At 44.8% G+C, this 20,995-nt stretch overlaps 1 protein-coding gene across 1 annotated transcript in view; it reads right to left on the bottom strand.

Moving 5' to 3' along the window:
• CAPN6 (calpain 6) overlaps positions 1–20,995 on the bottom strand; it is a 42,100-nt gene that overhangs the window by 6,657 nt on the left and 14,448 nt on the right. Inside the window, exons 2-10 of the mRNA XM_033072705.1 lie at positions 13,685–13,816; positions 13,293–13,501; positions 12,735–12,927; positions 9,053–9,228; positions 7,406–7,483; positions 6,027–6,222; positions 2,764–2,886; positions 1,172–1,374; positions 210–331 (exon numbers count right to left, since the gene is read on the bottom strand). Coding sequence (XP_032928596.1) covers positions 210–331; positions 1,172–1,374; positions 2,764–2,886; positions 6,027–6,222; positions 7,406–7,483; positions 9,053–9,228; positions 12,735–12,927; positions 13,293–13,501; positions 13,685–13,816 — 1,432 coding nt within the window. The remainder of the gene's footprint in view (positions 1–209; positions 332–1,171; positions 1,375–2,763; positions 2,887–6,026; positions 6,223–7,405; positions 7,484–9,052; positions 9,229–12,734; positions 12,928–13,292; positions 13,502–13,684; positions 13,817–20,995) is intronic.

Consider the following 20,995-nt stretch of genomic DNA (forward strand, 5'->3'; position numbering starts at 1 on the left):
ACTCCTGCCCATCCTGACCAGCCCATAACTTCTGTTGTGCATCCCTGTATTCATCTGACCTCTCCACTGGAGCAGGTTTTACAACTTGATGGAAAAACAAATCCCATAAATCCTGTTTGGATAATTTCTGGTTGCTTACATACCAACCTAAATCACCTTTAGAGGACTGAAAAGCCAATTCCATTCTTGCAGATTCTGCTTCCACTTACCTCCTGATCTGTCTTGTTTCTGCAAACCCTCAGCCAAGTGGACTTTGATTTGGATGACTCTGCGTGGGTAGCCACAAAGAAGACTCCAACATGTCATTTCAGGCCTATCTGCCTTCAGCTCCCTGAAAAATCATACAGAAAGCAACCTAAGCAAAGAATGTCAGGCAAACAATCAATGGTTGTGGAAATCTGGCATTTTTAGAACATGAGATTTGTAGTTTTTCCTCATCTGCCGTTTTTGAGTTCTGTGGTGTAGAAATGACAGATGTAAGTAATAAAAATAGAGCAAAGTCAAACAAATTTGTGTTATCTTCTGCATGAAAGCAAAGGTGGTGAAAAAAAACCCCAGTCTTAAATAGTGGAAAATACTATCAAATCAAGAAATAAATGCAGAGGGCCTGATTCATGAAGCACTGGTTCTACTCTTGCAGCAACCACTGCTTTCAGAGGAGATGGTCACAGAAACAACAAAAATCAGCTGTAACCACAAGCACCAGTGTCCTGACCTAGAACTGGAGGCCACTACAAGAATTAAACAAAGAAAGCCAAAAGATTCACAGAATTCACAGAATCACCAGGTTGGAAGAGACCTCCAAGATCATCAAGTCCAGCCCATGCCTTAACACCTCAACTAGACCATGGCACTGAGTGCCTCATCCAATCTTTTTTAAACACATCCAGGGATGGTGACTCCACCACCTCCCTGGGCAGTAATTCCAGTACTTTATCACTCTTTCCATGAAGAACTTTTTCCTAATGTCCAACCTGTATATTCAAAATGAGTTGTCCAAGAGGTCCCTAAGTAAACATTTCCTGACCATGCACAAACCTGGGATTGTCAGAGGTGCCCCTGATGTCTCCAGGGCCCATTTCTGGAGCCACACGAACCAGTGAGTCAGGACAACCTGGCAACCCCTTCTGTGGGCTGAGGAGCATCTCCTGCAGCTGTGAGGGCCACCCACCTGAGTTTGGAGGGCACATCAGTGTAGAGCCTGAGGATGAATTTGGTGGGGACCCCAGGGATGTAGGTGGTTGGGATGAGGACGTAGCGGCCCTGCTGGAGGCTCGCGCTCAGGAACACGCTGCGTGTGTTGGAGTAGGGAGACGTGGCCACTCTCTCCTGCACCGTGAGCTTGTGCAGCCTGTACCTCCTGTTGTCCTCCACCTGCAGCAGAGAGGGGTTAATGCCAGCAGGGATGGTGGGCAGGGCTCTCCCTGAACACCACACAGCTTTCTCAGCCATAAACCTGCAATAAAGGCAGATCACTTGGCAAGTGTTTCCTCATCCAGTTCAGCTGTGGCAGGTGAAAGTTTGGGGCTGGCAAACACAGAAACTCACTCAAAGAGAGGATGTGATATTACTGCAGAGCTCAGAACTCTTCCAGAGATGGACACACACCCCAAGGGCTGCACCTCCATCCCTCTGCCTCCTTCCAATCCAGATGCACACAGCTGGATTTTCCTTGCCCTTTCCTGAATACAAAAGCCACAGAATACCCATTCATGTTTTGTTCTAAGCCTTGAAGTTGTGCTCAGCTCTTAACATCCTCTCCAGGGGACTGGTATTTGCCAGAGCACAGTTTAAATCTAAGCCTCCCTCTCACGCAGCTCTTGGGGCAAAGGCAGCCCTTCATTCTTTTCTGGCAGCTCTCTTCCCAAGGCCTTTAGTCATGCTAATGAGCCTGGGCTGTTAGAATACATCTAAAATAGAAAAATTACTGATCAGAAATAAAAATAGAGCACTGAAACTTTCAGGAAGGTGTGGTTTTCTCTTTCAAGCCTTTCCAAATTACAGGCATGAACAAGGGAAATTTATTCTGCTTTCTGAAGACACTTTTCAATGTATGTGGTTAACAGGTGATTGGCAAATGAGTAGGTGTGATGCAGATGTCAGAAGACCTAACCAACTGTTAAAAATTGATCCTTTTTTAGGGGAGGGCCATAGATTTAATGTAGTCCCAGGAGCTGCAGCAACATGACAGGATTACCTCAATCCTCAGTGAAAGAGCATAAAAATTGCTGTTTCTTTGCTTCCTTCCTTCTCTGAGTGTTTTCATTTTACTCAATTTGCCTCCAGAGTGCAATTAAATTACCTTTTGGGATCCCTGTGGTTCCTTTTCCCATATATTCATTTCCTGCTCACTAGTCCAGCTTTTGAAAACACATTTTTCTAAGCAGCAACACAAAAACTGCAGACCTTTCAACCTCATTCACCTGGCTGCATTTGCTGATGAAATGGAGGTAGAAGAAGGAGAAAAACCCCTCCATCTTTTAAGCATTTAATATCATTTTGCCTTTCTCTAGAAAGTTTGGGGGGTAGGAAAAGCACTTAAATTCTACTGCAAGGGGCAACAATTATTTCTTTCAAATAAATGAAATTTATTCAAATAGAGTTTGAGTTGAACTAAATTCATGGCCTGAGTGCAGTGCCCACACAAGGTTTGAGCACAGGGTGCTAATCCTGGCTCTGTCTGCCAAAAATCTCACTGCCAGGGTGAAGCAGGACTGAGCAAACTGAAGAAGCTCTGCACCAGCAGTGCTGCTGGCTGCCTACCTTGAGGATGTCAAAGCCAATTGTGATGTTGTCCCCTTTCCCTTCTTTCTTGTACTTGCGCCGATCCTCCTGCTGCAGTGACACCAACACTTTGTCCTTGGCCTTCTTAACATCAAAGAGGTACTGGGAGGAGAGAGGAGAGAGAAGAGCTGTTGGAAGGGCCTCAGGAGGCTGAGGGTAAAGCCACCACCAAGGAAATATGGGCATGCAAAGGAGCAAATGGAAATACAGCTGGGGGAGGAAGGAGAGTTCTCCATGGAACAGATGTTCCCAGCAATTCACAGCTGGAAAATTATTAACAAGGATCTTAAAATCACAAGTATCAGGTAAATAAAAGGTGTTGATGGAAATGGTAATCTTAGAGATAGGACAGGGAGGAATGACCTTAAGGTGAAGCAAGGCAGGTTTAGACTGGATGTTAGGAAAAAATCCTTCCATATGAGGGTGGGCAGGCCCTGGCACAGGGTGCCCAGAGCAGCTGTGGCTGCCCCTGGATCCCTGGAAGTGTCCAAGGCCAGGCTGGATGGGCTTGGAGCAGCCTGGGGTTGTGGAAGGTGTCCCTGCCATGGCAGGGGGTGGATTGAGATGAGCTTTAATGTCTCTGCCATCCCAAACCACTCCATGAATCTCTGATTCTATGAACTCACATAAAGGACAGCCTGGGACAAAGCTACAAAATAACTCGAGTCGGCAGGAGGACACCTCATTTGAAAGCAAAAGTCAAAAGATTAAGTTTTATTTAGCTATAAATCAGGAGTGAGATTAAAAAATAAACCAACAGACTCTACATGGGGCCTTAGATAATTTTTGATTCTCCTTTTAACTAAACATTGCCTTCAAATTTCAAACATCTTTATATAGGGCCTGCAGATGAAGGAATCTTTCAAATCTTGTTTAAAAGGCACGTTGTTCTGTATCTGCAGTTCCTAATTAATGTGAGAGTGACAGGAATGCTAATTTTGGACTTCTCAGTTTTCCTGAATATCCAGTAAAAAACAGCTAAGAAAGACTCCTGCACCTTTAACATGCAAATATTTCATCCCAACTGTTACCAATAAACTTGAGTCAACTTGGGTTTAAGACAAATCAAAAGAATTTATCTCAAGTTTAAGCAGCAGTTCCCATCTTGCTAAATCCAACTTGAACAGTTACATTACTAAAAATCACTACCAGGCCAGTTCACAAGTAAGTATGATCGAAAGAAGGTCAGACAGGAGTTTCTTTATATGACAAGGAATTAAAATAATTTATTCATTATTAGACACTCCTTTAAATTTTGCTCTATGCATGCAGAGGGCAAACCTGAGTTGTCAGGACCAGTGGAGGGAAGGGGACATTATGTACCCCTGTACTCTCCCTTCCTCAAAGACATTTAAATGTGAAGAAATAAATGGAAACATAAAGCTGCAGTGGTGCACAGCTGGGTACCACGTGCACCACATGTTCTGAGTTAGGCAGGAATTCCCTGGCAGCACGGAGAGGAATATCATCATTGGCTCAATTCCCCCCTCCCTCCTCCTTTGACTGCTGCTAAAAAGCAAATTACTGAGCTTTGCTCTGAGGTAGATATTGAGTTGCCTTGGTCACAGAACCATCCCCATCCCTCTGCCTTGGAGCTCTGCTGAACACGGCCCCATCCCAAGCTCTGATTTGTGTTTTGTATCACTTAGAGCAGCAGAGAAAGCACAGGGCCTGGGAGAGTCCCAGAGTTATAAGAGAACCTAGAAATGAGATATAAACATGCAGCAACACCCAGTAAGGCACATTTTAATTCTTGTCCCTGTTGAACCGTGCACAGGGTCACTCTCTCAGTGTTCCAAGGCCATGGAGGGGTGGGAGGGCAACAAGTGGAACCAGGACAGTTCTCCTGGTCTGATGGCAGCTCTGCAACTGTGACCTGCTGGCACTTCAGCTGTGTCCGTGGGCAATGATCCAGAAGGCAGCAGTGACTGTAGGATACACAGAACTTGGCTGAAATTGCCTTATCAAAGGGACTGGAAGTGTCACCATCCCTCTCTGCACAGATAAACCTCACAGGAGCCTCAGTGCCAGGAGAACAGACAGGGGTTATCTCTAGATCATGGTGGGGTGTGCCACAGTAACCTGTAATGGCCCTGAGATAACACAAATCTGTTCCAGCATTGCTGCTAAGAGCATTTGAATCAGCTGGCCCAGAGATGACACTGGAATACAGAGACCTTCCACTGCATCAGGCATTGCACTCAGCTGGAACGTGTGCATTTTGTTCTCTGTGACAGCTAAACACTTCCAAATGAGACAGACAAGAACTTGGAGCACTTCCAGAATCCTACAGAGCAATACCTGAATTAAATCACCCCCTGGAAATGAGGCAGTGCCAGAAGGTAGAGCAGTGAAGAACTGCAGGCTGAGCTGGAATGTGAGATGTGGTCTGAGCAGCTGAGGCTGCACTGCTCCAGCATCCTGCTCTGAAAACAGAGGCTGCAGGCACAAACCTCGCTTGCAAGTGCAGAGAAGCAGATCCAAACATATCTTTAATTAATCTGGACAAAAAGATCCATTTTCAAAGTGGTGACTAACAGAGTAAGTACCCAGAGCTCATGGATAGTAACAGAAGTTACATGCTTGAATTTGCATGTGCTGGAAGAAAGAAGGGCAGGAATGTGGGAGAGGGAGCAGGAATTGATGAACAGATAAACTGAATAGTTTGAAATGACCAGGTTACATGAAACAAGGAAAATTCTGTAATGCTGATGAGAGGGTGAGCTTGGGGAAGAGATGAGATACTTCCAGAATCTTATATGAATGCCAAGGGATACTAAATACAGTGGGTCAAATCCCCGAGCTGTTAAAGGGGGCTAAGTGAGTTCTGTCATTGCTTGTTGCCTTTCTAAGACAGGGAAAATAAAAGAAGTCCAGGCAGGACATCAGTAATTCTGCTGTGTGTGTCACTCACCAGCCCCAAGCATGATCAGTCCTAAATAAAAACATCTAAACCCTTCTGAGAAATTGCACCAAAATCATCAAACCATGCAGTACACAGCACGCTCCCAGGGCAGTGGGATTTTTGTCTAGCACTCACTGCCAACTCCCAAAGAGGGTGGATACTTCAGGAGCCCCAGCTAAAGTGGGTACACTTCAATACTTCACAACACTTCCCACCTGGGGGTTCTGCAGGAAGGGCTCTGTTATCAAATATCTCACAAAACACAGGGATTCCCACCTGGGGGTTCTGCAGGAAGGGTTCTGTTATCAGATATCTCACAAAACACAGGGATTCCCACCTGGGGGTTCTGCAGGAAGGTCTCTCTGTTATCAAAGCAGCCCCCAGATCTGTTCAGCAGGGGCTCTGGATGCTTTGCCCAAGCCCCATAGATCATTTCCTTCTCCCAGGTCTTCTGGAAGCTGAAGAAGGAGGTGTTCACAGTCCTGCAGATGTCCACATCTGTGAAATTCTTGCACCAGTCCTCAAACGTCATCCTGCTCCACAGAACACCAGGGAAGTAATGGTTTGTTTAAAAACAAACAGTGATAGTCACACAAAGAGCCAAAACAAGCCACAAAATCTTCCAGTCATTTGAAGAGGAGGCATTGCTCAGCTGTCCAGGGGACAATCTGGAAAACTTTCCATGTGGAACTACTCATGAAGCCACAATGACAGAGGTTTAGAGCTTAACTCAGAGCAGCATCACTCAGTGTGTGTTTGCTCAGATCAGGATCTGTCCTGCTGCAGCTCCTAAGCCTGAAGGACTGCTTGAACCCCCCAGGCTGGTTTGAAAAGTCATTTTACAGAGGGCAAAGAGATCTCCTGCAATTAGAGAGGATCCACTCCTCATTATTACAGTCCTTATTGTCACAGGACAATGTCACATCTGTCCCTGAGCAGGACTCAAACCTCTGCACTCTGGACAGAGCTTCTGTTTAACCCCAGCTCACCTGTGCCTGCTCAAGGAACAGGCTGGGCTGCAGAGCAACAGGGAAACAGCTTGGCTCTTTGAATTACCATCATGGCCTGGCCCATTCATGGCCCAGAGCCAGACCCTGCAGCTGCCAGTCCTGACAAAGCCAACAGAATCATTTTCACTCTGAGCCCTGCCCGCTCATTTGATGCAATATTGATCATCTCCTGAAGGACCTGCTGGGCTGAGGATCTAAGCTCTAAGCAAGGTCAAAATTAATAGAGCTCTGGACATTGTATAGAGAATAAACACTTCTCATGCTGGAAAACACCAACAAATACCAAAATTCACTGGATGCAACTCTATTTTTAGATGCCTCAGCCATGGCTGACCTACAGACAGGCACAGTAGTCAGTAAACAGGGTGTGAGATGCACATAGCACTTCCTCAGATAATTTTACCCATTTCACAATTTAACTGAATCTAAACAGTGTTCAATATTCATTGTGTCATGTAAACCAGCACATGTTCTCCTGGTTTCTGAGAGATTATCCTAAATATAGACAATAGATTCTGAGAGCCACTAATTTTGTTCAACTAGTTTCAAATCCATTTTTATTATTCTTCCCTGTCATCCCTTGGGAGTTTGAAAGGAGCAGACCTTGGGATAACTTTATCCATCTGTTTCTGAAGCTGTTAAATGGCAGATTAATGACACTCAGTGTAGCCAGTGTCCCCAAATCCTTCACATCACTCCCACTCACCAGAACTCTCCATCGTTCTCAACAGTGAGCCCCAAATTCTTGCGCTCAGAATCGCTGATTTTCTTCCACTCTTTAGAACTAAAAGGAAATAATTTTAAAAACCAAAACAATAAAGATGATTAATAACTAAAAATAAAAACTCTCACCTGGAAGAAGAATTGAAAAATCTGTCCTAGTTCACGGTTTTAAAAGGAATATCAGAGTACTGAAAGGGCAGATGATATTGATGAAAGTGTGAGGCTTTCAGGAGGAGTTTTAAAACATTAATTGATTTGAAAGCTACTAAAAAAGGAAGCTAAAGGAAGAGATGAATAGGAAATAGGCTCAACTAGAGCAGAACTTTATTGATTTCCTTGGTCACACCCTCCATTAGGACTCTTAAACACTTAAACAGCTGCTTTCCAAGGTCACAGGAGATTGGCTCCATTCCCTGAAGGCCCCTCAAATGAAACCTGGTTTTCCTCCTCAGGAGATTATTGAACGCTTCACTTAGAGCAGAGTATTCTCTTTGTCTTTTAATCACCTTAATAAAACAGGCCTGAGGTCTGAGATTTCCCTGGGGGGCCTTTGAGAAGAAACTGCTGCAGCCTGAGCAGTGTCCAGCTTGCAGAGGAACCTTCAGTGCCCACACCCTTCAGGCACAGACAAACACAGCCCCTGCAGGGGAGCACAGACCCTGAATTCCAGCAGCCTCCTGCTGAAACCCAAAGCAGACCCTGTCCTGATGGGTCACACCAGACAGAGCCACAGCTCCTCACTGCCCCTCCAAAAGCACTTGCAGGTTAAAGCTGAAGGTGCTGGAAGGAGGGAAGGGGGGGCTGCTCACCCTCACAGACATTTTCTTAGCCTGTTTGGAAATTTAAATTTAATTCTGTTATACCAAAAGCCATGGGCCACCACCAGAGTCCTCAGTGGCAGCTGTGCCAGGCTACAGGGGAACCCTAAGGGATTCATTTAAACAAGACACAGCAGCTCTTTTGTGCATTCTTTGCATTTCACCCAGACCAATCTCCCTGAAAGCAGTAGATTTTTGTTAGCCAAAGCATGGATTGTAAGAAATTAATTGCTGCTGTTAAGAGCACTGCATTGTCAAATACTAAATGCTAGCTGGAGAGCCCAGTGCTGAACTGTCACATATTTTTCATTTATAAATCACCCATGATGGGAGACATCCCCTGCAGCAATCATTTCTCTTGCTGTGGAGGTACCTGCTAAGCTCATGGCCCACATGAAAATTCATTAGAAAGTTAATTAGAAAGAAATCACAAGCATGGCACTTTTACAGCATTTTTCACCAGTCACTTAAATGATCTACCAGACTTTTACCATTTCCAGCAGCTGGAAATGACAGATGAGGAACTGAGTCCCAGACACAATGTGAGGCTGGGAATGAGCCTCGTGTTCCTGACTCATGAGCTGTTCTTCCCATGTTCCAGTGTGCCAGAAGAATGATGTAAACAGTGAATAAAGGTCCAGGGAGCCATAAACCCCTCCAGGACATGCTCATTTTCTCAGAGGAAAATGGGCAGAGGTGGTACAGAGGCTCAGCCATCTCTCAGTATGGGTGTGTGTCTCACCAGTGCTGAACCACAAATTCCAGTGGCCCAGCAGAGTTTCACCCTTTGACCCCGGGTTTGCAGCTCTTACCTGTCACTCCAAGCACCGTGCCATTCTTTTTTTCCCCAGGGGTTCCTCAGCCTGATCAAGAAGAGCTTTTGGAGGTTGTCCCCGAGGTGCAGTTTCCTGATGGCAGTCACGGAGTAGGCATGGCCCACAATGAGCCCCATCTCTGTCTCTGCCTCCATGGGGCGGCCAGGGGACTCCTTGGGCATGAAGAATGGCAATCAAACAGAAAGAATTCACACCTCTGAGCAGCCTGACAGCTCCAAGTTCAAAGGGAAGGACAATAAAAATTTGTTTTTCATTCTTGTCCTGAGTGATTTGACTGTGCAGAAAAGTAACAGCATGGGGAATCAGCAGTAAGGGCTCACTAGTCTGGTGTTAGTGCCAGGCAATTCCAGTGCCAGAAAATCCCTGGGCACAGGGGAATCCTGCCTGCTGCAGCCAGTCTGTCTCCTCCTGGCCTCAGAGTCAGAAAACAGAAAATCTTTATCAGCTCTTCCAAAATCCTGTCATCTCTACCAAATGGCTCTTGTGGACACTGGTGACTGTGCCCAGACTGTCTGGGGGTGTCCTCATCTGGACATTCATGAATTTAGCTGCTGAGTCCAATGGTTGTTCTTGTGTTGGAATAAATTTGATACCCAGGAAGAACTATTGGCAGTGGGTAAAATTGGGAGGGCACAGGCAAGTGCCAAAAACTTCCAAGTTTTTGTAAAACAAAAAAAATTTCCAAGTTGACAAGTAAAAAAATTTCCAAGCCACTTGTGAAGGCTGTCCTGTACTTCACTCACTCCTGGCAGGGCTCTCTCACGAGGCAAAGCGAAAATCTTAAAGTGCTTTAGGAACTGGGTTTGCCCATAACAAACTCCATGTAACAATCCCAGTTTCCAGCAGTGATCAGTGTCCCTAAATGTCCCTAAACTTATCCTAAACTGTCCTGTTTGATGACCTAGGCCTGATCAATGCTGATCTAAGAATACATAAAAGTAGTCAAGCTCTGAAAAAGAGCACAATGTCATTGAATGCATCCAAATCTCCTGATCTAAACCCAGAAAAGCAGCACCATACAAAGACACTGGGATTGTTTTGATGGTCCTGGATCCAGATTCTCCACACCCTCACTAAATGCAGCCACGCCACCCTTGAGTGTCTCTCATTTATCACCCATAGGGCCTGGAAACACTCATTGCCTTGGACACCTTCCTAGCAAGGAAGGAAGATTTGACTCGGTGCAGATCCTCGTGTGTAAACTTGGAATTACCTAATTAATGCTCAGTCAAGTCCTGGCTGTGGTGGAGAGAGCAAGAGGTATGGCCTCTTGGTGTTACTAATGCAAATATTTAAATATAAATATATTATTTATCATTAACATTAAGATATTAGTAGAAATATATGAATGTTTGAATATAAATAAGGACTTACCACAGTTATGAAATGCACATAGAACTTCCTCAGATATTTTTACCCATTTCAGAATTTAACTGGTCTAAACAGACAAGGTCCTTGTCCTAAGGCAAATGTTGCACTGATATAACAGTGCTCAGTCCCCAAAGGTAAGAAATCACATTAAAAAAAAAGGGGGGGAACGAGAAATTCCTATCAAATTGGAACTGACAGATGGTCTGGCAACTGTGAGAGTCTCACCAAGCCCTCATGACAACAGCTCCCAAAGAATCAGCTCAAGAGTTCCCCCAGCCTGGCTGACACTCCCGGCTCTGGGCTCCCTCCAGTGTAACACTCACTCACATTTTTCACAACTAAAAGCAAACAAGGAGTCCTTGACAGCACTGGAGTCTGTAACTTCTCCTGCTGCCTTTATTATCCCCCAGGCTCCTCTCACTGCTGGCCTTTCTCACCTCGTTCTGAAGATACTTATTTATTTCTTTATTCAAATGAGATATTTAAACATCTCCTGTCTCTTCAGATTTCCAAATGGTGATGCTCAGGGCCATTTTGTAATCCAAGGAAAATGATGACATGTTTGTAAGGCAGCAATGAAGCCACTTGAGTATTAAATATTCTGCACCTAGCAAGCTCCACTGTGTGTTTAATACATCAAAAAGTGACAAATGCAGGCAAACTTAGGAACAGCCTCTCTGTAATCAATGTTTAGAAGCATTTGTGTTTAATTTGGAAGGCACAAACATAATGCCAGGAATCAGTGAAAGCATTACAACTGCCTAATTAATTGCTTTTTAAAATACTGCTCCCTGTACTGAGTCAATCACCTCAGCAAATTCTTGTTAAGAAACAGAACTGCTGGAGCATTTGGGAGCAACCTATCATTCCAGAAACAATGTCTGCAGTAAGAATTCACACCAGGCAGTGCTCTGCCGGCCTGCTCTGAGCAAATCAGATGGAATTATTTCAAATAAAAATTCAGACCTTATGAAAAAACCCAAAGACCCTGAAGTTTTTGTTTCTGAGCTTTTCCTGCTGCTGGAAGGGACAGTCCAGGACCCCTGTTCTGTCTCAGGTTAAAGTTTGTGTCCCTGAAGGTCCCAGGTGTTCCTCTTTGGTGCCAGGCCCTGCTGCAGGACAGTGCATGGCCAGGGCCAGATAAACAGGTGACATTCTCAGGAACCCTTCAAAACCAGCAGATTTTCTGTTCTTCTTGACAATTCCACAACTCTCTTCATACTTATAAGAATTTCTGAATTAATAATCTTCATTCATAGATAGGGAAATTAAAGCAAAACTTTTAAGTGATTTCACTAAGATGAGCCTTAGCTAAAGTCTTAAACTGAAGCAGGGGCTGTGGGAGGAGGACGCTGAAGTGCCCTTAGATGCCAACCCTGCAGCTCTGGAAAATTACCCCTTTTCTGTGGGCTGCTGGATTAATGGTTCAGGAGAAATGATTTAAAAAATCATTTGAAAGCAATCTTTTAGGAAATACTCAGGTGCCATTGCAGTTTGTTAGCCCTCCACATGTGCTAACAGCTTTGGGCAAGGTGAGGATTTGAGCGGTGCCCTGACACTGCAGAATTACAGAGTTCAGCCCAGCTGTCAGTGGTTTGCTCCCATGGCCAGGGGCTACCCCACAGGTGGTTTGAGAAGCACAAAGCATCCTTTGGGAGCTCTTTTTCATCCATCTTCTAGCACTGGAGGGAGGTAAACTCAGAAACCATCCCCTCTGCACTGACTATGGGAACTTCAGGGCCTCCTAACATGGGCACTGAGCGACCTGAGCCTCACAGGAGCCAGCACAGGCAACTTCTGCAGGTTAATGCCAGTGGGGAGATTATGCAATATATTGAATATATTCAATATCAAACAGCATTACCTGAGTGACCAGTTGAGCTCAGCCTTTCAGCTCAGCTCCACTGTTACCCTGGCTGCACTGGTACAACCAAAGTCAAGAAGTCTCAGCAGCTCCATGCCAGAACTGTTTTCTCTAAAGAGATTCTCTAAGAAATAAAGTGATTGAATGCTGCTGTCTGCTCTGTAAATTAGGGTGGATTTACCTCAGGTTAATTCACAATTGTGGCCATTCAGAAAAAGGAATTTCAGACACAATGAAGTGGCAGCACAAGCAGTTGTGATTGTATTTAGTGGCTCCTGGAGCAGGAAGAACTTGGCTAGATTTCTCCAAACAAAGCTTTTCAAAACATGCAAAGGAAGGACATACTCAATCTCCTAATAATGGTATTTCTTCCAGAATATTTTCACTGAAATAAACCCTTAAAATCCAGCTGTCTGTACTCACCGAAATGGAGCAGCTGATGAACCCTCCTCTTTTATGCACTTTCATCAAGTCTTCAAACAGCTTCATCTGCTCAAAAAAAACCTCACCATATTTGCCCTTTGCCAAATTCAGAGAGTCTGCCACTGCTCCAGTAAAATCCACCAGGGCTTCTGCAGCACAGCCTCCATCCAGGGCTTGGTAGGATCCAGCCAGCCTGGGGCAACACAGAACATTCTCAGTTTACAGGGGGCTGGAGCAAATGCTCTGATTTGGCTTGAATGTAGGGAACATGTTTGTGTCTCACCAAGGGAAAAACAGAACAGAACAAAAAAAGCCCTGAGCAGACTGCAGATAAATCTCCCCTGGTCTGTAGGATCCTTAAGGATTTGGGCTGCTGAAGTAGACTGCATTGCACTCCTTTATGATTTACATCCTTAACAGAGATTAAAGAAGGAGTTTCCAGTATTTTTAGGTTCTCTACCAGCAGCAAAACTAAAACCTTTGGAAAGTCTGATGGAATTGAACGACAAAACAAAGGCACAACACTGAGGACTACAAGAACAATGAACCAGCTCGTACTTAGCATAAGCCTTCTCCAGCAAAGCACTCCAGAACTCATTCCTCACGTTGGAGTGGCAGTAGATCAACTCCCCATTCTCTGTTGGCAGCAGATCATCAACCACCACCTCTGTCCACTCTCCAAAGCGCCAGAAACGGAAACGGAAAATCCCAGCGTATTTCCTCAGGCTTTTAGGGTCCCACTCCTGCTCCTTGTAGTCTGGAATCACCTGGGAAACCATGGAAGGGCAACTTCAGTGCACTGTGCTGAGGTTTATTCCCAGAGCACACTGCCCTGGAACACGTCGAAGAAAGGGAAGATTTGAATCCACCAAAATTCACCCCTAGTTAATGAGCAAGGTTAGCTTGGGTTATTAGCTTTATTTCCTGCACCACGCACACCAATCACCCACCTGCTGCCAGAGGCTTTTCCTCAGAGCCAGGCAGGAGCATGCAGCCACAAACCAGCAGTTCCCCAGCTTGCCCTGGTGGAAGTCATGGGAGCTCATTCCATCCACAAGCAGGTAGGGATCTTCACAGAGGTCCTGGCAAAGCAAACCAGACATTGCTGAAGACTCCACCCCACAAATAATCACAGCATCCTTCCAGTCATCAAAAGCAGCAGGAATTGATGCTGCTGACACCTGAGCTCACAGCTTCTCCTTGTCAAGCTTCTAAAGGGGAGGAATGATGCATTAAGATCTTAGCCTTTATATTTTTAAATCATGTGTGGCAATAGTGCATAACTCTACACTTCATATAAAGTGTTAATTATTGTCTTCACACTTTGGTCAGACAAAACAATTCCTCTGGGGCATAAACCCAAGGAAATCCTTCAGCCTCAGGCCCCAAAAAGTACAAACAGAATTGAGCGGGAGAAAAACTGGGGGAATGTGACTTCATTACCTGAAGATGCAATTGGAGAATGAACCCCTGATATGCAAACAGACCAAACTTTTATCTGCTCAAAAAACTCGTGACCGTCGTGCATCTTGGGTGTAGCCTCAGAGGCTTTTGACTGCCCAAGGTGTATCTGTTAAAGGCCTTTAATAAATACCCACTTTATTCTTTGAACTCTGTCCAGCCTCTGTTCTAGATAGCCACTCCAAGGCATCATCTCCACTGCCATTCCTTTGGCTGCCACACTGGAAACGCCTTCACCAAGAGCCTGAGTCACTGCAGTGAGCCCAAGCCCTCAGCACCCAGCAGGATGTCAAACACACCTTTGTCAAGCACACCTTTCACTCTCTGGATCTCATCATTCTCACGGATCTGCCTCCTGTTAGAATTATTTGCCCCTCCTCCCCTGGCTCCATCTCCATCCACATGCAGGTTCCTACCAGAGCACAGCTGGATTTTCCTGGCATGTCTCCCTGCTGCTCCCTGGATTACTGCACTAAAGGGAGACCCTCTCAGTTTCATGGAATGCAGGAAAGCCACACATGGGGTTCACTTTGCAGCAGTGTTGTGTTTGTCCCTGTGGAATCCTTGGCAGAGGTGTCCTGCCAAGGACCACCAACTCCAGCAGAAAGCAGTGGGACCATCCCTAGCTGGTGTGGGACCTGCAGGGCTCAGCCCAGTGACCACCCCTGCCACCCTCCTGCCAGTCACTGCTCCTCCTGGCTGCCTGAGAGGATAGCAGAGCAGGCAGGGGCAGGAAATTCTGCTCTTTCCCACTTTAATAACCCAAAATTTCAACACTGTGGAAATGTTCCTATATCCAAGCAGCAGAAATGCAGAATAAATGACTCCATCTCACCTCAGAATGGCATCAGACCCCAGATTTCCTGCAGTCTGTCCTGTCTGCCATCAGCAGCAGAGGAGGGAGCTGAGCTCCTTCCCTATGGATCCCCTCTGCCCTTGGGTAATTAAAGATGATGATCCCAAAATAGCAGGACTTCAGCCCAAGCCTGGCTACAGACCACAGGCATTTCTCTGATGTGACTCTGACAAATCTGTGCCAGATGAACTCATTTCCAGAGAAAAGAAATACCTCAGTGCTCAGCTGATGGTTTTAAACCTGGGCTGGTTTAACCAATGGCACCTGAAATCAGCTCACAGCATGGAATTCAGAGACCTGCAGCATTTTCCTTAAGAAAATTATATTTTATGCATGAGACTTTCCTCATTAAATAACAGTTGACATTTCAAATACCTTTTGGGAAACAAGCAACTGATAATTACATGACACTGCTCTTCTATCAGGAATTACCATATTTCTGCACTTAGAGAAAATTCAAAGTTTATTAACGGACCTTAACAAAAATCTGAGTACCAAAATGGTGCCTATGAGGAAAACTGACCGTGTAGGAGATGCTCATCAGCAACATGGGCAGATTCTTTCAGCCTCCCTGGATGCTCTGACATGGAATGGCAGCAGGAGCTCCAGGCTGGCACTTCAGAGATGCAAATCCACCTCACTGCAGGGGCTGACATCAGCCAAGCTGGCCACTTGGCTTTCATGGTGGTAGCACACATCCCCACATCCCACATCCACATGGGCTAGATTCAAATTTATATCCCATTTCCTATCATCTCTGGTATTAATAATTTCTGGTTTGTTTTTCCTTTCAAAATGTTATTTTATTAGAATAATAAATGAGGGATAAATTGAGCCATTGGGGTTAAAACTGTCCAAACTTTCCTGTCACTAGTGGGAGCCAAAACTTTAATTAGTTTTAGAAAGAAATTAAGCGCTGCTGTGTATTACAAAGATCTTATTTGGTTTGTTTTGATAAAAATAACCATATTAAACTGCCAGTATTTAATTGAAGTGTGTCTTGCATCTCACAAACTCCTCAGAGGAAAAACAGAGCAGCGTGTGCCAACTGCCAAAATTTATGGATGAGATCAGCATTTGCTGAGTGCTGGGGTCCAAAGCAAACATGGAACAGCAGAGCTCAGAAACAGCACCTCCCTGAATCCACCAGAGCCACCAAATTCTCCAGGAGCCTGCTTGACAAACCCTTCTGATTAAACCACCTAAGAGCCCTGGAGTTCTGGGGCTAAAGAACAGCATTAAAAATGCCACCAATTCTGTTTCTTTTGTCATTAATTCCCTTGTCTTTATAACAGCTTCAGTGGTGACTGTCACTGCATGGCTCAGGTGGGACACAATAACACTGAGGCACAACCTAGAGCTCATTTCAGCTCTTTGCTCTCCTCTGGGTTTTGTGATTTTCACCACTTATGCCATATAGTAAATTCTTATAGGAATACTTTTATCTATATAAGCCACAGTTCCCCCAATGCAAGTTGAAATGTGCTATTTCAATATATTATTCTGTAGTCCTTGAGAGGATCTTTGAGTGTTTTTGGCTGCACCAAGCATATTTTTTAAAAATCAATTAAAAAGAATACATATTTAGAAATATATATATATATAGATATATATTTCTATAATGCTCCCAGCAGTTAGGATATACAACATTCCAAATTTAGGAAAGTTGAGGACCAACTAGTTCCTAGCAGAAGAATTACAGGGAGGAGACACTGGCATGAGATGTGATCCAGGCACTTCAGGAGTCCTGATCCCTTCCCTCTGCTGCAGCACCCAAGACTGGGGCTGTGAGTTCTCCTCCTTTGCAAACACAATGGTTTAACCCCAACCCTTTTCTCTCAGGATCATCCTGCATTATTTGTGCAGTGAAAGACAGAAGTATCTTCCCATTTCTAAAGGCAGTCACTGGATGCTACCACACATCATTAATGCCTGACAGCCACCCCATTTCTGACACACCACCACAATAAAAGCTAAAAATTTGTGCCTGCAGGAGCATCCCTCGGTGCAAATGCAGAGCTCTCCCCAGTTCCCTCTCACACAGGTCCTCAATGACACAAACACCACCTGCAGAGCTCTGGCTGGGCTGGGCAGAGGCTGAAGTGAGGTAGGAGGTTTCAGGCCTCCTGGTTCTGCTGAAAGCCCTGATGCTCTCTTTGTCCTACCAGGCTTTCATTTGCATGACTGAAATGTGTTTGTGTCACCTCCCATCCTTGCTGTGCAGGCTTGAAATACCTGACATTCAGACTCTGATGCTGTGAGGAATAGTGGCTCACAAACCCCTTTTTTCCTGATTTTAAATGGTCCCTTTATTTGTAGCAGAGGAACCTGGCCAACTCCTTGCACTCCTATCCCAGTCTGGATCCTGCAGAATCCCCATATGTGCCTTCCTAGCCCTAATCCAAGCAGTAATGGAAATTCTGATGAGTGCCAAACTAAGGGAGATTCCTGTAGGACTCCAGCAACACAACTTGAGAGTGCTCCAAGTGATTTATTTCACCATGACAAAAGTTTTGCACAACAGTGTGAACCATGGGAGACAACAGACACCCATTGCACTGGAGCCATGAAATGGTTTGTGTGTTGCTCTGCCACAATTCCCTAAAATTAAAAAATAAATAAATAAATAAAAAATAAAAAAGAAAGCATGGGTTTTGAGAACAGATGCTCCACTGAAAGTACAGTATTGTATTGATTGTGTATTGATACATGCATTGACTCTTAGAGTAATTTAGCTAAAGGAGAAAATTCCCCTTAGCTCTGGACATGCATCTCCTGGTGTAAGTATTACCAATATTCATTAACTAAAAGTCATGCAGTATTGCTTATAAACAGGGAGAAAGACATTCAGAGAGTCAATTAATTAGCTGTGTGTCTTCACAGGCATTAGCTGAAGCTGCACTGTAAAAAACATAAACTGTAAAACATTGAGAGATCTCAGACATCCAGGAAAATGGAAGAATTCTTTTTCAAGAGATTAGATCAACTGTCTCATAGAAAATCAGAGATTCAGTCAAGGGAAGAAGAAAGAAGAGCAGTAATTGTTTGCAACTAGGATTTTCAAAGGCTTTTGTAGTATTTAGAGCTTACTTTCTCCAGCACCCTTTAAAGAACCCAGCCCTAGCATGAAAAATAATCCACCTGTGCTTGCACATGAGACCTACAGAGGCAGGAACTATCAGACTGATCTATTTAAACCCAGTAACCATTAAATTTCTTAAAGCAGGTTGAGTTCTGTCAGAGCTGAGAATTGTTTCCATTTTCTTCCCTTTTCCCACCCTCCCATCATCCTGAGTCAAGTCCTGTAGAGACACTGTAGGGAAGCAGGGGAAAGGCAATTCTTTCTGGACATGGATGTAAAAATTCAGCTTTGGCTGCAGCTGACACTGAACCAACTTCATCTAAAGGAGGGCAGCAAAGACAGCACCCTGTGGTTGTGGAGCTGAAGAGGTAAATGGGCTTGTCCATCCTATGAAACCCCAGCTGTGCTGGCATGGGCACAAGCCCTCCCCAGAGCAGGCTGTGTGCCAAGGCATTTGCAGTTAGCCCAAGAAGCAAAATGACCAAGCCTAACTACACTGGATACTCCAGTCCATGCAAAAAGACTTTTACAACCTTGTTGTGGCTGAAAAATATCTGAAAAGTGAACAAAAGAGAAGTGACCCCTCAGAGAAATCTCCATCCAAAAAAACCCAGGGTCAGATGTGACCCAACTGAAGCAACCCTTGCTGGGATCAGGAGGGGATTTTGGCAGAGCTGTTCCACCATGTAAACCCAAAAAAGGCAGGTTTAGCCCCAGGTTTCTATCAGGACACCCTGAGCTCAGGATGAGCAATTCCTCTGTAAACTCTGTGCCCATCATCCAGCAGCATCAGTTCCTGAAAGTGAGAAAATGCCCAGTGCTGCTTACACAGAAACTGAGCAGCACATGAGCAAGGCAAAGAGCATGGCAGAGAAAACTCAGCTATGTGGGGATTGGGAAATGCTTCTTCCCCCTCCTCCCTCTCCACTAAATCCTCTTACAAAACCAAATGCATCACAGACATTTTTATAGTGTTCTTTTTTCCATTTTCACTTTGGGGCTAGTGGTGACTAATACTCACTCCATGGGTTTCAGCCTTGCCCTGCGTATGGGACACGTGTGTTTGGGGAGGATCTAAATCAGTGTTTTGGAAGGAAAAAACCCCAAAAATTGAATTGGGCAACATGGTGTGTATCTTGGCTGCCTGTAGGCTTCACCTGACCCTGGAGCAGTACAGCTGCTCTCTCCAGAATGCTGTCAGGGCTGGGAAGGGCTCAGTGATGGCCCTAGGGCTGACCTGTCCCTGAACCTCCTAACCAAGAGTTTGCTGAAACCCTGCCAGTCCTCTGCCACTGCAGCCCAGAAATCACTCCAGACTGCAAGGAAAGATTTGCTGTTCTCCCAGAGCCCTCAGACAAGAACAAACCACCTCCAATCACCTCTTGCTGCGCTGAGTTTGTGATGCTCCAGAACTGCAGCACATCCATAACACCTCTAGAGAAAAGCTGCCTTGTTTGAGAACAACGCTTTGTTGTTCACTGAATTTACCAGAACACAGCCTTTGCCTCCTGCCCTCTTCCTCTTGCACCCATTCCCTTCTCTAAACTCAGTACCACAATTTGTGTGACTTTCCCTGAGCAGCAGCAATCAGAGATGCCATTCTTAGGGCAGGATTCACCTCAGACAACATCAAATTCTCTCAGCCAGGTGTCCAAACTGCCCTGGAAGCAGAGCTCAGCTCCTTTCAAAGGGCACTGCACAGACATTACCCTGCACTGCCATGGTGCTGTGACACTGCAGAGAGGCCTGTGTTATATAAACCAACAGTTCAGAGCAATTCCAACCCCTATGGAACTTGATTTTCAGCTATTCCAAAGCTGCAACAACATAATGTGGGGGAAAAAATTGTAATCAAATTCCCTATTCAATTTGTATGTTTATAGTTCCTGGGAAAAGTGATAGTTTTCCATCCTAAAGGGACAATTTTGGGATCACTAATCTGAAGTGTCCTTGCAAAATGCTTTTACAAGGATTTACTCTGATTTTGAGGTGGTGATGCTCCATGAAAAACAGGTAGATGTAGCAGCAACATTTTAAAATCTGAATGTAGCCATGCACTAAAGCAGGGGCAATGTTTTTGCATTAAATGCAATCAGAGGATGGCCAGGGACAAGGGCCAGTCCTTAGAGCAACCCCCTGACATCATTTCCAGACACACCCTAATGTGGCCCAGGTCAGACATGGGCTCTGAGGCCACTCATCAAAGGCCACCCACTGTTCAGCTCCATCTTTTTATTGCTTCCTCAAAACATGTTTGTCTATCAAATTCTTGGACAAGTTTCCTCGGATGGGGAATAAAAACAATAAGAAAAGGAGGTTGGAAAAAGTCACACACATTTTTTTCACAGCACTGAAATGTTCAGCACTGGACCAGTGTGGAATAAACTATTCCCAGGTCAGTAGTCCTGACTGTCCAGCTCTGTCTGGGGAGGAAAATATTTGTTTGCCTGATAACGAGCATCATTTTGGCCCAGGGGCCAGGATCCTGTCCAGTCTGACCTTCTGCTGTGTCTCAGGGGGCTGGCAGCTGATGCAGATGGAATTCTCCATCACTGCCCTTTATGAGGAAGGGAATTTGCTGTTTACAAAAGAGTATCAGGCAGATTTCAGCAAGGTCACGTTTATTTTTTTAATTAAATTGAGTATTTTGTGGCAAAACTAAAGTCGAGTCATCTAAACATTGTCTGGAGTGAAAATTCAGATTAGTCTGGGAGATGATTTGTTTTTCCTGAAAGGAGATATTTCTGCCTTGCCCAGTGGCAGTGCACAGACTTCAAAGATTAAAAAGCACAATCTAAACAGCATATTAAAGAGCATACAATTCTTTAGCAACAAGTTCCTCCTTTCCACATCCCTTTTCCA

This window comes from Catharus ustulatus, chromosome 14 (assembly GCF_009819885.2).
Source record: "Catharus ustulatus isolate bCatUst1 chromosome 14, bCatUst1.pri.v2, whole genome shotgun sequence".
Taxonomy (NCBI): domain Eukaryota; kingdom Metazoa; phylum Chordata; class Aves; order Passeriformes; family Turdidae; genus Catharus; species Catharus ustulatus.